Source organism: Rhodnius prolixus, unplaced genomic scaffold (genome assembly GCF_049639745.1).
Source record: "Rhodnius prolixus isolate KJV_2025 unplaced genomic scaffold, Rpr scaffold_6, whole genome shotgun sequence".
Taxonomy (NCBI): domain Eukaryota; kingdom Metazoa; phylum Arthropoda; class Insecta; order Hemiptera; family Reduviidae; genus Rhodnius; species Rhodnius prolixus.
Genome location: NW_027411634.1, coordinates 2,032,936 through 2,048,048, shown reverse-complemented (window position 1 = coordinate 2,048,048; position 15,113 = coordinate 2,032,936). Strand labels below are relative to the sequence as shown.

Here is a 15,113-nt window from a genome sequence, read left to right as displayed (position 1 = left end):
AGTAGTTCGTAATAGTAATTGATGTGTCTAACAAAATTTGTTTTTATTAGTTTCCAGAACACTTTTTACTCTATGTATATAAATGTGTAATTCAGTTTCTTTTTAATGTTAAACTATACATTCTTCTCAATATCGTATTTCCCCTGAATAGTGTATAAGAACAAAAACCTAATCTTATAATACAGAGTTTAACTCACTGCCATGATTGATTTAGAAGAGCGTCTTGCGGTCTTTCTAGCTTTTAATTCTTTTAAAAGAAATTTTTTGATTTATCGTGTTCAATTTATGGAAGATAAACATTTTCCTAGTGTATTAGTTTATTCATTAGACAAAGGTAAGTTGTATATTAACGTTTGATTGGCCAGTACATGATGGCTGTATTTATCTTGTATTGGTTAACTTGTTTTGTTATGATCAAACTACTTTTTTTATGTAGAATAAAGTTAGGGATTATGATTTGATTTTTGTTTTAAAGTGCACTAAATTAAAAAACTTATCGTTCCCATTAAATAAGTGCTTTGTTTTTCTTTGAACAAAAAAAAAAATACGTGTTAGTGTAAACTATTAGTTAAAAAGGTTCTCTCACTTCCATTTTATTATGGGTGGGGACAAAGTTATTGAACTTTTAAAGTGCAAGTGCATAGTTGAAATATGTGCAAGTATAGAGGTTTTTTAAAAATTTTAACCACATGAAAAATGTTATTTTTAATAGAAATGTAAGAAACTTTTTGTGTTTGTTGCATTTATTTATTGTACGAAGTTAATCTTGGAGCTAAGTACATTTAACAGAAGGTTATACTTTTTTGTGAATTTTTAATTGTTTCTAATTTACAGAAATTATTTAAATGATAATTATTTAAAAACAAAAAAAAATTAAAAACCCCAACTCTCATTTCATAATTAACTTTTAAGAAGTCTTTGATTTTTTGCTATCATTATAGCTATTTTATTTTTGTTTAATGCTGAACCAATTTTTCTCTAAAAATTTCTTTCCAGATTCTCTGGTTCCCAAAACATCCCGTAAGTAAAAAACAATAAACTTATCATAAATTGTAAAAAAGTGAAACCTTCCGTTTAGTCATTTCAATCTTTCCTCACCAGCGCTATCTATTGTATTGATATCAATTTTTTCCAATAATTCTTTTTTCCAATTCTATTAACTAACACTTTCTGTTGAAAACAAAATGTAGATATGTTTTTTTACATAAATTTTCATTGTTATTTATGATTTTTCTGAAGTGTTGATTTTTTTTCCCCTTAACTTAGGTAATTTGTAGAGGAAGGACCTCCCCAGTAAGTTTTGTTCAGTGTTTATATAAAATTGTTCAAAATGTGAGGACAAGTGAATATTTGTAAAGCCAGAATTTTATTATTATTATTCCCTAAAAATAAATATATTTATTTAATAAAGAAGATTCCATGTGGCTTCGGCTTAATAGTTTTCAAAATAAGTAAGTTTTAATATTTTTTTGTTTTAATATCGAGAGAATTAGAATATTGTACGTCATAATTTTGTTTTGCTTTTTAGAACTGGCGTGTTAGCTAAAAATAAGATTATTTTGGACATAAATGTGGCATGCACATATTGTTTAGAATGGTAGTTGATTCCGGCTTATTAAACAAGGCTCCAACCGCTGGAATGAGTCCTAGAGAGCTCTCCGAAAATGATGATATTGCTACTTCTATTGTACTTGATCCCTATTTGGGATTTGTTACACATAAAATGAATGTAAGGTAAGTGTTGCGATTTTTGTTGTGTTTTATTTTATTCTTTTTTATAAAGTTATTTCAACGATTAGTATGTGTGAAGTTTTTAAATCTTAAATACTCCTAAATATACCAATTGAATTTTTTTTAAGATACTCTTAAGTAATTTTCTCCTCTATGGTGTACCTCCTTTAAACTCGTGTGGAGAGGGGCGCTTTTAAGTAAAAGGGTATGGTTTTCCTTTTCTCCAAAGAACTGAATTTCTTATCCGCACAATATATGATGTGATGTTGCCCCTCTCTTCTGATAAAAGCTTGAAGACTGTCATTGTCAGACTCTTGCGAAGCAGTGTGTAGTTGCTGGTTAGGATGTGTACCGACATCCGGATGGCCAGCCGAACAGCTAATAATAAACTTTTCCGTTTGCCTCAGAACTAGGAACAACCTAGGTTTCCAAACCCCTTTCTTGGTACGTTTGTAGCCAATCTATAAGTACATTTTACAAGGAAATGGTACGGAGTTGCGATTCCACAGCTAGTCCTATCCTATGTTGATACAATGCCCTGTTAATAATAAGAACAGTAATCTCTCTCGTTTGGCCAAGAAGGCACATGGAGTGGGTCTTATCTTCAGGTAGGGCCTTCCAAAAGGTCGTGGAGTGCTTCATTCCCCACACACACTTTTCCGTAGGGTATATTCTTTCATGTTAACCATTCCACGAACACGTTTATATGAAATGTCGTGAAAAGTTTCGAGACGTGAAGGGCATTTTTTTTATTGATCATGCATTGATTTCGTGTAACATGTTAACTAGATACTAGTTAGAACTAGACATTAGTTGCTGTCGCTAAAGAAGTCCGTACTTATAATCTCAGCTATACGAATTATTTTTTATCCATCTGCGTATTTCTCAATAACTTATCGAGCAGTACACTTTAAACTAAGTAAACTAAAAATTTCACGTCCTTACCACCTCAATATATTTTTACTACGAAATAAGTGTGACTGTTTCAGTCTTAATTTTTGTTTGTTAACGTTTTTAAATGCTTAAATTCAAGGTTTAGACCCATAAAAGGCAATAAAAATGATTTGAAAAAAATTATAGAAGAATTTAAAAAAGAGCAGAATTACGCTGCGACTTATAAAAAGTTGATAAGTGGTGATTGGATGCCTAGGTCAGGTCATGTACGAAACAAATTACATCAACAGCGTTTAGAACAGCATGTAAGTTTGTTTTTTCTTTACTTTTTGCCCAAAATTTTTTTAAAAAAAAATCGTTTTACTGAAACTTGATTAGTTCATTAATTTCATGGTTTTTCCTCTTTTTTTTTTATGTATATATATAGATTTATCGTTATTTAAGAGTTTTTGATAAAGATTCTGGATTCATTATCGAACCATGTTATCGATATTCCATGGAAGGACAAAAAGGAGCGAAAATATCTGCGACAAAGAAATGGTGAGTTTTTTTAAAAAGATAATTGTTGATGATAATTATTTGGTTGATGTAGTTTTTGTTTCGAAAAATAGAAACGAAACCTTCCAAACTTGATTTATCCCTGAATCACTATTGATGATATTCATTTAGTGGATCTAATGTAATTTTTTTTTTCTGTGTTTAACATTACTTTGACGGGTTATGTGCATTTTTTAATTATTTTTTATTTTATTTATTTATTTATTTTTGTTTTGAGTCGCACAACTTAGTTCAGTTATTCGACGTTTTATGCATTAAAGGATATTTTTCTTTTCTAATTAGAATAATTTTGAATTATTTGATGTTTCAGACTTCATAACGTGGTCAACACCACTTAGAATTCAGAGAATTCCTTTGACTTCTGGCTGAGAACGCCTCGTCTGTGTCATTTAGGGTTTTTGGGGTTCTTTTTTTTTTTTTATTTAATTTAAGGCGCAACAACATCAATCGTTTTTGGCGCCTTAAAAGCTTCCCTGAACTCTGGTCAGTGATGCTCTCTTTGTAGACAATGCTGTCCTATGGACAGTTACGTTGTAGTGGCTTCTAGGAAGATGAAAATAAATTGAAGTTATCGTTTTTCAAAAAAATTTAATTTTAACTGAAAATACATTAAATTTTATTGGAATACAAAAGCAGAATGGGCTGAATCGCGATAAATACCATTCAGTACGATGTAGATATTTCCGGATATAACTCATTAAGGGTAAAGTTGTGATTTAAGTGGTCCTAATTATATTAAGCGAAACTTTATGGACGAATCAGTTTTTGTTTAAAATTAATTTATCGGTTTTTGCTATCCTGTTTTTAACAGACGTGGCCTCATCCCGGAGATCTTGGAATCTCGAAGATTCTAATAATGAATTTCTTTACTTATGTCTATGTCCCCTTGAGTAAAACAGAAAATAGAGCCTACGATATATATATGAATACAAACTTATATATGTATATATAGTGCTTTTTTGGGGGAAAATAAGGTGGTGGTACGCTCATCTCAATACTAAAAATATATAAATAAATATTTCTTCAATTGTATAATATAATACGATTTGTATTTAAAGCAAATGTTCATTGTATATTTCAGAGTTTTGTCCAATTTACGTCTGTCTAACAAATCTTCTCGATTTCTTTTCTTGCTGTTGGTGTCTGTGGTCGTATGACGTTTTCTGAGTAAACAGAGATCAACTTATTTTGAAGGATTGAAAAGTCTCAATGGCCGTCCGATAAGTTTGATGAACTTAAGAGCTGAAATAGTCAACGACGCTCTTGTTGAAGTGGCAATTAGGTTCATCTGCGCATATGTATTCCCTTGGAAGATAATGGAATGTTATTCAAAGTACTTATCAAATGCAGTAGTTTTTCTGGATATGTCTTTTCAAGTATGTATTTAAGGGATGTTTAAATCATATCCCTTTCATCCAGTTGTAGTCTGATTGACCAGTTTCTAATTTCCACTTCCCCGAATGTCAGCTGAGTACTAATATCTGTTTTTAGTGTTTTTGATCCAACTACACGAGCCCAATGCGCCCAATCATCGTCTTTCCATTAACTAATTCAGTTTTGTATAAGATGTACCTGGGTCGATGGGAGGATCCTTTCTTGGAAAGACGTGGACCAAACTTCAAATTTAAAAAAATTCTTTTAAAACTTTTAAAATCTGTCGAAAAAGGTGGGGAACGCTGTTCCTGCACGTTCTGTGACAAAAAAAAGCACTATACATATATTATACAGTTTATACAGGTTTATATACAGGTTTTTATTTTAGAAACTGTCTGTCAAACTTAAGATTTAATTGCTTTCAATAGGGATTCAATATTTTATGTAGATCTACATTTGGGATTATTACTTATTAGCTCAATTCTTTTCTCTAATTCTGCTCCTGTCATGATAGATTTAAAACGAATTCTTTGTACTAATTCAGTTAAACCCATTTCTTTAAAATAAATAAAAGTTGTATTTCTAGTTCAGAATTATTGAAAATAAAAATACTGCGATGGATAAAATGGATTTTTCTTGGGGGGTTAATACCTTTCTTTGTCAAGAAGTTGATTGAAATAAATCTAGCACATTTATGATTCAGAATTTTCTACCTTAAGGAAGACGTTCTGGAAAAGCAAAAAGTATTTAGTAATGCCTTCTAGAAGTGTTCGTGACAAATGATATTTCATTAATGCAAATAATACCAATAACAAATTGTCAAAAATTATAATAATTTGAACATTTTATAAATAAAAATGTAACCGCTAATTTTCTTCTTTCTTTTTTTTGTTTTGCACTAGAAATGAAAATCACTGATTTCAAGAACGTGGGATAAGTCGTTAGACTATTTGAACCAAAGAAACGCCTATTGAACCACATCATAACATATTTAATCTTATTTTTTTTGTTTGTTTACTTCTATTTCCGTTAGGTATAAGAACGAAAAAATCTCGTGCCTTGTTGGCTGCATAGCGGAATTAACAGAAGAAGAAGAATCCCAACTGCTAAGGCCTGGCAAGAATGATTTCAGTGTTATGTTTAGTTGTAGGAAAAACTGTGCCCAGCTATGGCTAGGGCCGGCAGCCTTCATAAATCATGACTGCCGCGCTAATTGTAAAGTAAGATTTACTTTCATTTCTACTATTTTTTAAAAATTTATTTTAAATAGTACTTATAAATTAATACACGCATTTTTTTTTTTTTTTTTGATATATATAGTTTGTAGCAACTGGTAGAGATACAGCGTGCGTGAAGGTATTAAGGGACATTGAAGTTGGTGAAGAGATAACCTGTTTCTATGGAGAAGACTTCTTTGGAGATGGAAACAGCTACTGCGAGTGTGAAACATGTGAAAGGTAAATGGGTTTATAAAAACTGGTTCATCGCTCTACGTGAACCCATATGGCTCTAAAAAGAGGGTAAGGGTAGATAACTTCTTAGAGCAGTCTATCAGAGACAGAGACATTTTCTCTGGGATTGAGATAATCCTCATTCTTATCCCTATTTTCCTTTTGGTTGAGAGATGAGCATATTGGAGCGCCATCCTCGAAAGTTTCTGTCAAAGGCGTTATAGAAGGGCAACCAGGGGGTGATTATCATTTCAGGCCCTTCTATATAACCTGCTTAGGGGGGAAGGTGGTGTTAACAGGCACTTAAGAGTGGTTATATCTGGAAACTAGTTCCACCTCTCTTCATTGAACTTCCGTAAAGAACCTCCAGAGTGAGTGCCTTCATCACTGGACTTGCTGTGTGAGGTAAGAAACTGTTTCACATGATATCAGTTGGAGGGGTTTAATAGACTTAAATTAATCGCGGTGAACTGTAATAATTAAAATCTGTAATTCACGAGGAACTTAAAGGATAAGGATATATAACCCCCTTTTCCTGAAGTGCCTTAACCACATTTTTATGGAAAAATATTTTGAATAAAAATTATAGATCTACTTATGTGCAATGATTATTCCAAATTTAAAGATTTCCTTGTCCAAGTTACTGTCAGTTCCCGTGGGAGAACTCATTTTGAAAATTGTATTTATTGTAAATTTCTTTGTGTAATAGAAAAAATCAGTACTGTATTACTCATTAGTACTGTATTAGTAATTATTTACTACCGGTAATATAATTTTATGTTGTAATACTTCCTGATTATAAAATATTCAAATAAATGACAAACTGATTATTGAAAAAAAAGATTAACAATTGCAGTAAATAAAAAGATAAATTTTACAAAAGAAAAATTTTGCTTGAAGACATACTCGATGTTACCTTATCTCGCGTTGTTATTTCTAATACTGGAGTTTTGTTTTTCTTAAATTTCAGTTAATAGTCCCTCTGTTTTATGTATTAATCTCTATCGACTTGTAACGTAATAATAATTTTTTTCAGACGGGGAATGGGTGCATTTGCTGAAAAGAAAAGCAGTTCTGAAGATCTAACTAACGGCGGTTACAAGCTAAGAGAGACTGACAATCGCATCAACAGAATGAAGGTTCATCGTCAGAACATACCCAGCAGTGGTACAACAAAAACTGTTGTTGAAGAACCTGTTGAAACTAAACAACCAATCAACGGCATTGTCTCGCCTCTTAGTATACGTGAACTTAGGCAAAAAGGTATGACTAAATATGATGCAGAAATGTTGATAGCCCAAGGTTGTCAGTTTTCAGATATCATGGACGGTCGTAGGAGAAGCGTTGAAGGTAGAATGTCTAGAGGTCGTTCAGATAGTATAACAAAAGAAAATATTGTAAATACTAACAGCGGAGGACGTTGTCTTAGAAATAAATCATCCAGACTAGAAATGGGTAAAGATGAGAAAAAACTGGATGATTTTGAAGCGCATAATAATAAAACGGAAATCAATAATACCAAGACTGAAGAGGAAGAGCCTATTGAATCTCCGTCCCCAGAAGTTCCACCAACTGTAGCGGAAATGCCTACCGCAACGAGAATGTCTTTGCGAAATCATAAACGTTTAAGCGAACAAGTGTGCGATGCGTCAACAGTAGTAAGAGAAAAATTATCTAACAATACGGAACCACAGCAACATCAACAAGTGCCGGCTGTAGTAAATTGTAATAGTCATACAAATAGTAAACAGGAAGTGAATAACAGACATCAGTTGGAAAACGATAAACAAATGGTGCTTATTAAGTGTAAAAATAATTTAGATAGTAAAACAGATGATATAAAACATAAAAGTAGAACACGATATAGTTGTAGGTCAACGGTTATTGGGCGGCTAAATAAAAGTGAGCGTTTACATAGGAAAAATGGTGATAATATTAGTAATAGTAATAATAACAACAATAACAATACAAATAATGTTAATAATAATACAAATGTGGCTCAGTGCAGCGAAAAGGATGTTTACGAATTTAGTGACGAAAGTGAGAGTCCTACAGCTTTGCGTAAAACAAGAATCAGCAGTCGTAGAAGTAGCGAAGGTTCAGAACCACTTTCGGCTCCATTTGCTACAGTATCAATAGCTCCTCCAGTCATAGCAACAGCAACCACAACAACACTGAACAGCCAGCCAACAACGGTGGCGGCTACCACAACCCCAGAAAAACGAAGCCTTAAGTTGACTTTACGTATGAAAAGAAGTCCCGTATTGGATGAGGTAATCGAATCCGGTAGTGCGTGGAGTGTTGACTCTTTTGAACCACATTATGAGGTATTGCGTGTAGAAGGCGTGGATATTGATTTACATAGGAAACGGAAACATAAAAGCAAAGATAGAGAGCACCGGAAGAAAAAGAAGGAAGAAAGACATAATGCAACTACAACACAGATGCAGCATCATCATCATCATCATACACCTCTAAAGAGATTAAGATTGATCGTGGGCAATGAAACACGAACTATTGATTTCCCCGCGTCCGCTCAACAGGAGGTGATTTAGTATATAAAGAGTATGTATGTACTTTTAAATTTTAATTTCATGTGATATTTTAATTATTAATTTAAACAAAGCAAAATAACTATTCTAAAAAAAATATATATAATAATAAATTTCTAAACGAAAAAACAAAACATGATGTATTTATAGAAAAACAAAAACGTTCTTTGCTCTCAAGATGTTCTCCCACTATGCAAGAAAAAATTATGAAATTTGCCTCCCTCTCTTAATGACATACACTTATGTATATTTGTCATTTTATTACATACACACACACGAAAAAAAGGAAATATTTACAATAAAAAAGAAGTTATAGTTAAAAATATAGTTAAGAGATATCCTTTTGCAAATAAATTATTCTGCAATTCGCTCCCTCTCCATCAAATAATGTAATCCAGACAATCTTTAGTAAAAATGAATAAACATTCAAGTGGTGGTATTACAGCATCTTTCCTGAAATAAAAACAAATATTTTGTTGAGAATCTCTATCTTATACTATTATTGCATATTATTTAGAATTTAAATTTCAATTAAGTTATTGCCGGATTTTCTTTACGTGAATTTCACATTATTATAACATGACCTTTTATTATTTAAAAAAAAAAAAAAGAAAAGAAAAGTTGTTTAGATTTCCATCGCATAAACAGAAAATGAGGAAGCACTGTTTCAAGTGGAAGTCAAAATTCTTTACACAACATTGATGAATCTATAGACAGATCCAAAACGGGGCAATTTAAAAGCATCTTATGCCAGTGGCTGCACCAGAACTTCCATTTGGGGAGGGAAATTGAGTGAGAATTTTTACTAAAATAGGAAGGTGACCAGGAGACATACTAATATTATTGTTAATATTTTAATATTGAAGGCAGTGATAACTGGAATTTGGTGGTAGTTTGATCAATATTAGCGAGTTTAAACCCAAATATCGTCAATATATTGCTGTAATGATGTGACAATATGTTTCTATATACGATCGAACGTTTACTGCAGAGAAATTAAGGGAATCTGTGTATATCGTATTAATGGCGCAATTTTAACGGTGTGCATCAAAGATTTTTTTTCTCCTATCTTCATCATAACATAAGTCATGTTTTCTTAGCCAATTCAAACGAAAAAGATTTCAGTTAGTCACTATGTTCTTCATCTTTAATCGACTGCTCTGAGTTGCCTTCACTATTATACACTATCCCATTAAGAAAAAGATAAAAAAAAAACACTAGTAGACCAATATAAGCAAGAACGGGACTGATTATAATTCAACCTTATTTGTTTGTTAGCATTTAAAATGAAATTATATAACTTGAACAGTAATTTCGTGAATTCAAAATCCGCTGCAATAACTTTGCGTACTACATTAACAAGTTTCTGAATTTCATTTTATCTTATATTTATCATAACAGTAAGTAAAGAAGGTGTTGGTAAAAAGAAATTGAGGTTTTTTTTTAAGGTTGTGCAATCCAAATTCAAAATAATAAAAAAATACTGAATAAAGAAATATATTTATTAAAAGTACTTCTTTTTTTCGTTTTTTGTTAAGATTTCTTTTTGTATTATATTTGTATTTATTTTTGTTTAATTAAATTTTATCTTTTATACAACTGTACATTGGAAAAACAAAACAAAAAATTGATAAGTTAGTCAGAATTAAAGTCTTACTATGTTATATTAAATTAAAAAAAATCACAATATTTTCTAAAATTTCAATTCAAAATAAAAAAAATCTATAAATACATAAGATTATTTTTTTAGAAGGATGTACTTTAGTTACTTTTATTTTGTTGTTAAAATATCAATTTCCTTTCCTGTCCATTCTTTCTTTTAGGTTGTGTCTTTCATTTTATTAGGGGCGTTTTATAAGATGAATTATGGCCGTAAAATGTCGGAAAATTTTTTTTTACGCAAAAAAAAGCAAATTTATGTTTTATGTAAAAAAAAAGAAATTTTTTAGATTTACTGATTATTCTACTGAAATTTGTAATAGTAATGCCTGATTTTTCTGAATCACAATCATCAGTTGTATTAATTACGGATGATATCATCTGACATAATGTGCTTTGGTCTTTTTTATTTTGATTAGTTTCAGGATTTTCATCAATTTCCACCTTTTTGGCCACGATTTAATATAATACCTTCGGATAGTGTAGTGACAAAGAGGTAATAATTATTGATGATTGATGCAAAATGATTTCATTTTCTGCAAATGGATGAAAATCTGAAATCAATCTGAAAAACTGAAAAACAAGCTCATAATATGTCAGGTGATATCCGATATTGTGCTTCAGCGTTGCGGACTTTTCCTTATTTTCAATTATATTCATTTTAAAGACACTTTTATTGTAAACTCTGGATATTCTGTTGCTTAGTTTTAAAATGTCAAATTTTCTTTGTACTTCGAATTTGGACGGATGACCGTCTCTTCTCTCGTGAGAACCTAATGATAATTAATATTTCTTACAATCTTGCTGATAACATCTCGTAACAGTAAAACAAATGTTCCAAATACAAAGCCAAGTAAGAGATTTTATTGTGACAAAATTTTCTGGCTTTAGATTTACTTTAATATTGTACCCGTGGGAACTAATTTAATTTTTGTAGAGGGTTGCTTTTTCCTCTAGTAATATTCAATTCAATGGGCTTTTCTACAGTACATGATACTAGAACTGCTCTTATATCCTCACTTTAGGTCAACAGAGCAATGGGGCTGTGACCCACACAATGGATTCGGTCTACCCTTTCCCCAAAAACCTTCTTCGCTAGGTCATTTCTAATTGTGCAACGTTTTCAGCTTAATTATGTTAATGACGTAAGTTTCCATTTATAATTCGTACCCCATCCAAATGGTTTGCCGTCTTCTTCAAGTTATGCCTTCTCTAAGTGTATCACTCCTACAAAAAAAAAAAAAAATATCCCTATTCTGTCAGATTAGATAATAACCTATGATCGGGAAACTATAAGTAAGGCAAGATCTGAGATTTTTAGGGTGACAACTTTGGGCTGATTAATAGTTAATCGTTTCTAATTTGGCGAAGAAGTACAAACCTTCAAAAAAATCAGTTAGCTTCAATGCTTTCCAGTTTCTTGATGAAAAATTTTTAAGACGTGCAAGGTTCTGTCTGGAATACAAGATTAAAATGTAAGGTTTGCCTTTTCTTTTTTTTTCTAGGCTATAAATGGCAGAGTATGTAGCCGTGCATGGTAAATTTATAATTCAAGATTATGGAAATGAACATTTCAATATTGATATGTCTGTTTGTGGGTATCAATTATCAGGAAGTTTAAGAACAAAAAAATCGCGTTCAGTACATTAGCATTGGACGTTTATTAAAATAAAGTTTCCATTACATTAAATACAAGCTGGTTGCGTCTAAAAACATTTCATTTGTAATTACGGTATCCTCAATGGAACCTCAAAATTTGTATCTCCGGTAAAAACTAAATTCGAAAATTTGGCACTTAAGAATAAATACGAGATAGTTACAATAGAATATTAATGTTTTTTATCAAGAATTTAGTATATTTCAGTTCAATTTTCAGAAACAAAGTAGGATTTGTATGTTATAAAAAAAAGTCTAACTGTTTTCATGTATTTATAATTTCAGTCCTCATCAAAATTAAGATTAATCAATTTTTAATATTATTGAAATGTATTCCAAATAATTCGTAGATAGTCAACGTAAATGCTTGATGAATGTTATGCGTTGAAAAACTAAATATTGGGACTTTACAATGGAGCAAGTAAAATTAGTTTAGACTAGGCATTTTAAAACTTTCACATCGAATTTTTTTATAAAAAAAAATGGAAGAGAGTCGTTAAAGTTGAGTGCCTATAAAGGTTTAAACTTCGAGAAACCTTATTTTCTTCCCATCTTATAAATGTGTCACATTCTTGCAAGATAAAAATGAAATTCAATCGCTGCATTTTAAAGACCACAGTATATAGTTTTCATAAAAAGCAGAATTATCACAAGTTCATTATCAAAACATTGATTAATCTTGAGTAGCCATTTTCTATAAATTATTTGGATATGTCTTCATACAGTATTTAAGATTAAATTTGATTAAAACAAGTGGATGGTATGAAGGAAATTGAGATTTATTGACCTTGTTTGATAAAATCTCTAACCATCTATACAACAGTTGTGTAATTGCTCTCTAAAACAGTCTTTAATATACAGTCTATGTAATAAAGACATACTATTTGTAATTATTACTAGTATTATTAAATTATATTAAAGTTATTATTTATAAGTATTATTTTCAAAATTATCCAGAATATTTAATGCTGTTTCAAAATTACAATACAACTATTGCGTCAAACAAAAGTTATGTTAATTTTACCAAGAAGAAAAAGGGGTTGCGAACTACATTTATAATATTTGTAAAAACAAACAACAAAAAATATAAAGAAAACAATTAACTAAAGATTAAATAGGTCAAAGTAAATGACTAAGAATTGCATAGAATTATAAAAACAAAAACACACACACACACACAAAATGAAAGAAATAAGAGAAATGCTTGACTTGTATTTGTTTCTGTATTTTGAAAAACAAAATTGTAAAATATAATATCTACGATATCAATATGTGTGCCTGTTTTTAAGAGGAAGATGTTCTTAAAAGTTGTGAGGTTCAACCCAGTTTTCATTTTTAAGTAATCCGCTTTAAATGTAAGTTTTATGAAAAGCTTAAAAAGAAAGGTAGTAGTAAGTTTTCTGGAAAAATATTTGAAGTAAACTTGAAGAGTTTATTTGTGTATTTAAAGTTTAAAGAAATTCATTGGAATAATTTGATACAAAGAAAAAAGAAAACCTAAAAAATGACAAAATCAGTGAGGGTAAAGTGGCACTTTTGGTGGGGAGTCATCTGATTTTTTGTTTTAAATTATTAACTTATACAGGTGTTACACTTCATTGTTATTAACATTGTCTGTAAATTGCACTAATATTGTAACTTTCGATAGAGAAGCTTGTTCCGAACCTGTTCACTAAAAGTGCCCACAAATGAATTCTACCAAATTAATTGATACATCTACTTTATGCAATTTGTTGATTATAAAGGGAATTCATTGTGATCTATAATCCCAAGGGAATCTCTGAAGTGATTTATGCATAGATTATGGGTAGCTGTAAAAAGTGGTCTCCTGGATGTTTGATATTCGCAGATACTTGACTCACAACAATAAACTACATCAACAGTTTCTTTTATGTATATTGTCCTCACTCCTTGGGGGAAATTTTCTTAATGTTCAAAAGCAAATGTTGCTTGTCTGCGGTGAAGTTTAAATCGGTGTCAAATATTTGTCAGTGATCATGCCGTTCTGAGTGCTATGCCATGAAAACTTATTTTTTCTTCGAATGTTTTTCTCAATAAGTATATCTGGATAAAATTTAACATTGGAAATCTGCAGTCCTTTCTCATAACTTGTATGACTAAGATAGTGAAAGGAAAAAACAAGTAAATTACCATTTTAGGTGCTCATTTTTTGCCGAAGTCTAAAACATCAGATTCTTCCTAAACGGAATATCAACTTTGAGAAAGGTTACTGCAAGTTTTCGTTTTTAAGATATTCCGATCATACACCTTTAGCTGAGTCAAAGAAATGTAGTTGAGAGGAGACGGGAACACTTAGTTTTATAAACAACTAACTAAAATGATTAAAAGATTGAAAGAAATAAAAAAAAAGACGCTGATCGAACCTCACAACTCTTAAAAAAGAAAATTATGTTTTTTGGCATGAATTTGGGTTTTCATATTTTCATGCCAATAAACTGTTCTTGCTGTACATTTTGATGAGGACAAATTTTTTAATAATTTTTGTCCCATCCATCAGTGTTCAAAAAAAACAATTTCTCTTATTTTACTTTTTATTTTTCCATTTCTTTGTATAAATATTTTGTCATGATTTATAAGAAAAATTGTTCGCATTTAATTCTGTTCGTAGTTTAATAATCACAAAAATGGAAGAAAATATATATACCTCAGTAGGGAAAGCTTTAAAAAGGGGAAAACAAAAATTTAGCTTGAGAAAAGTTCACATATCGACATGTTCATTTATGTATATATATCTTTATAAATTAAAAAAAAAAAAAAGAAGTGAAAAACTTCGGATGGGATAAGGAATTTATTGTTTCGTTTAAATAATAAAATTCGAGCTTAAAAAAAAATAAATAAAAATAGGCTTCTTTTGCTCAAAAAAAAGAAAAAAATTAAAAAACGCTTTTTAAAAATGTAATTCCTTCGACATTATTGCAATTATGAAGACGTATTCTCTTTCTCTGACAGTAATTAAGGGTGTTAAGGATAGGCAACAAATCCAAAATTTGCTGCATTTCGTTTTAACAATTTTTACGGTCCCCCCCCCCCTTGGCGATCCCATAAATGCTGGTCTGTCTGGAAGATAATACTTTGGAAAATTATTCTTTGAATTTATAAAAATTAAGCATTCAAATTTATGTATTAATTTTGATTTGTTTGATGAAGGTCAAGGGAAAAAATGTTTTCATCTAAATTTATAAATCAGTTGTTACTTATCAATAAGGAAGGCAGTGTG

The 15,113-nt window shown here is 30.6% G+C and overlaps 1 protein-coding gene across 3 annotated transcripts; it reads left to right on the top strand.

The window, feature by feature from the left end:
* The first annotated feature begins 6 nt into the window (after window positions 1-6).
* Window positions 7-13,049, top strand: Hmt4-20 (Histone methyltransferase 4-20). Of its 3 annotated transcripts, XM_074141434.1 has the most exons (9): window positions 7-334; window positions 997-1,020; window positions 1,267-1,451; window positions 1,529-1,734; window positions 2,765-2,930; window positions 3,053-3,165; window positions 5,591-5,777; window positions 5,878-6,014; window positions 7,045-13,049. In XM_074141434.1, the coding sequence occupies exons 4-9, from the start codon at window positions 1,577-1,579 to the stop codon at window positions 8,561-8,563; spliced, it is 2,280 nt and encodes a 759-aa protein (XP_073997535.1). In that variant the 5' UTR covers window positions 7-334; window positions 997-1,020; window positions 1,267-1,451; window positions 1,529-1,576; the 3' UTR covers window positions 8,564-13,049. The 3 variants fall into 3 exon arrangements, with proteins under 3 accessions (XP_073997535.1, XP_073997533.1, XP_073997536.1); XM_074141432.1 differs by lacking the exon at window positions 997-1,020; XM_074141435.1 differs by lacking the exons at window positions 7-334; window positions 997-1,020 and adding an exon at window positions 461-716.
* Window positions 13,050-15,113: the final 2,064 nt, after the last annotated feature.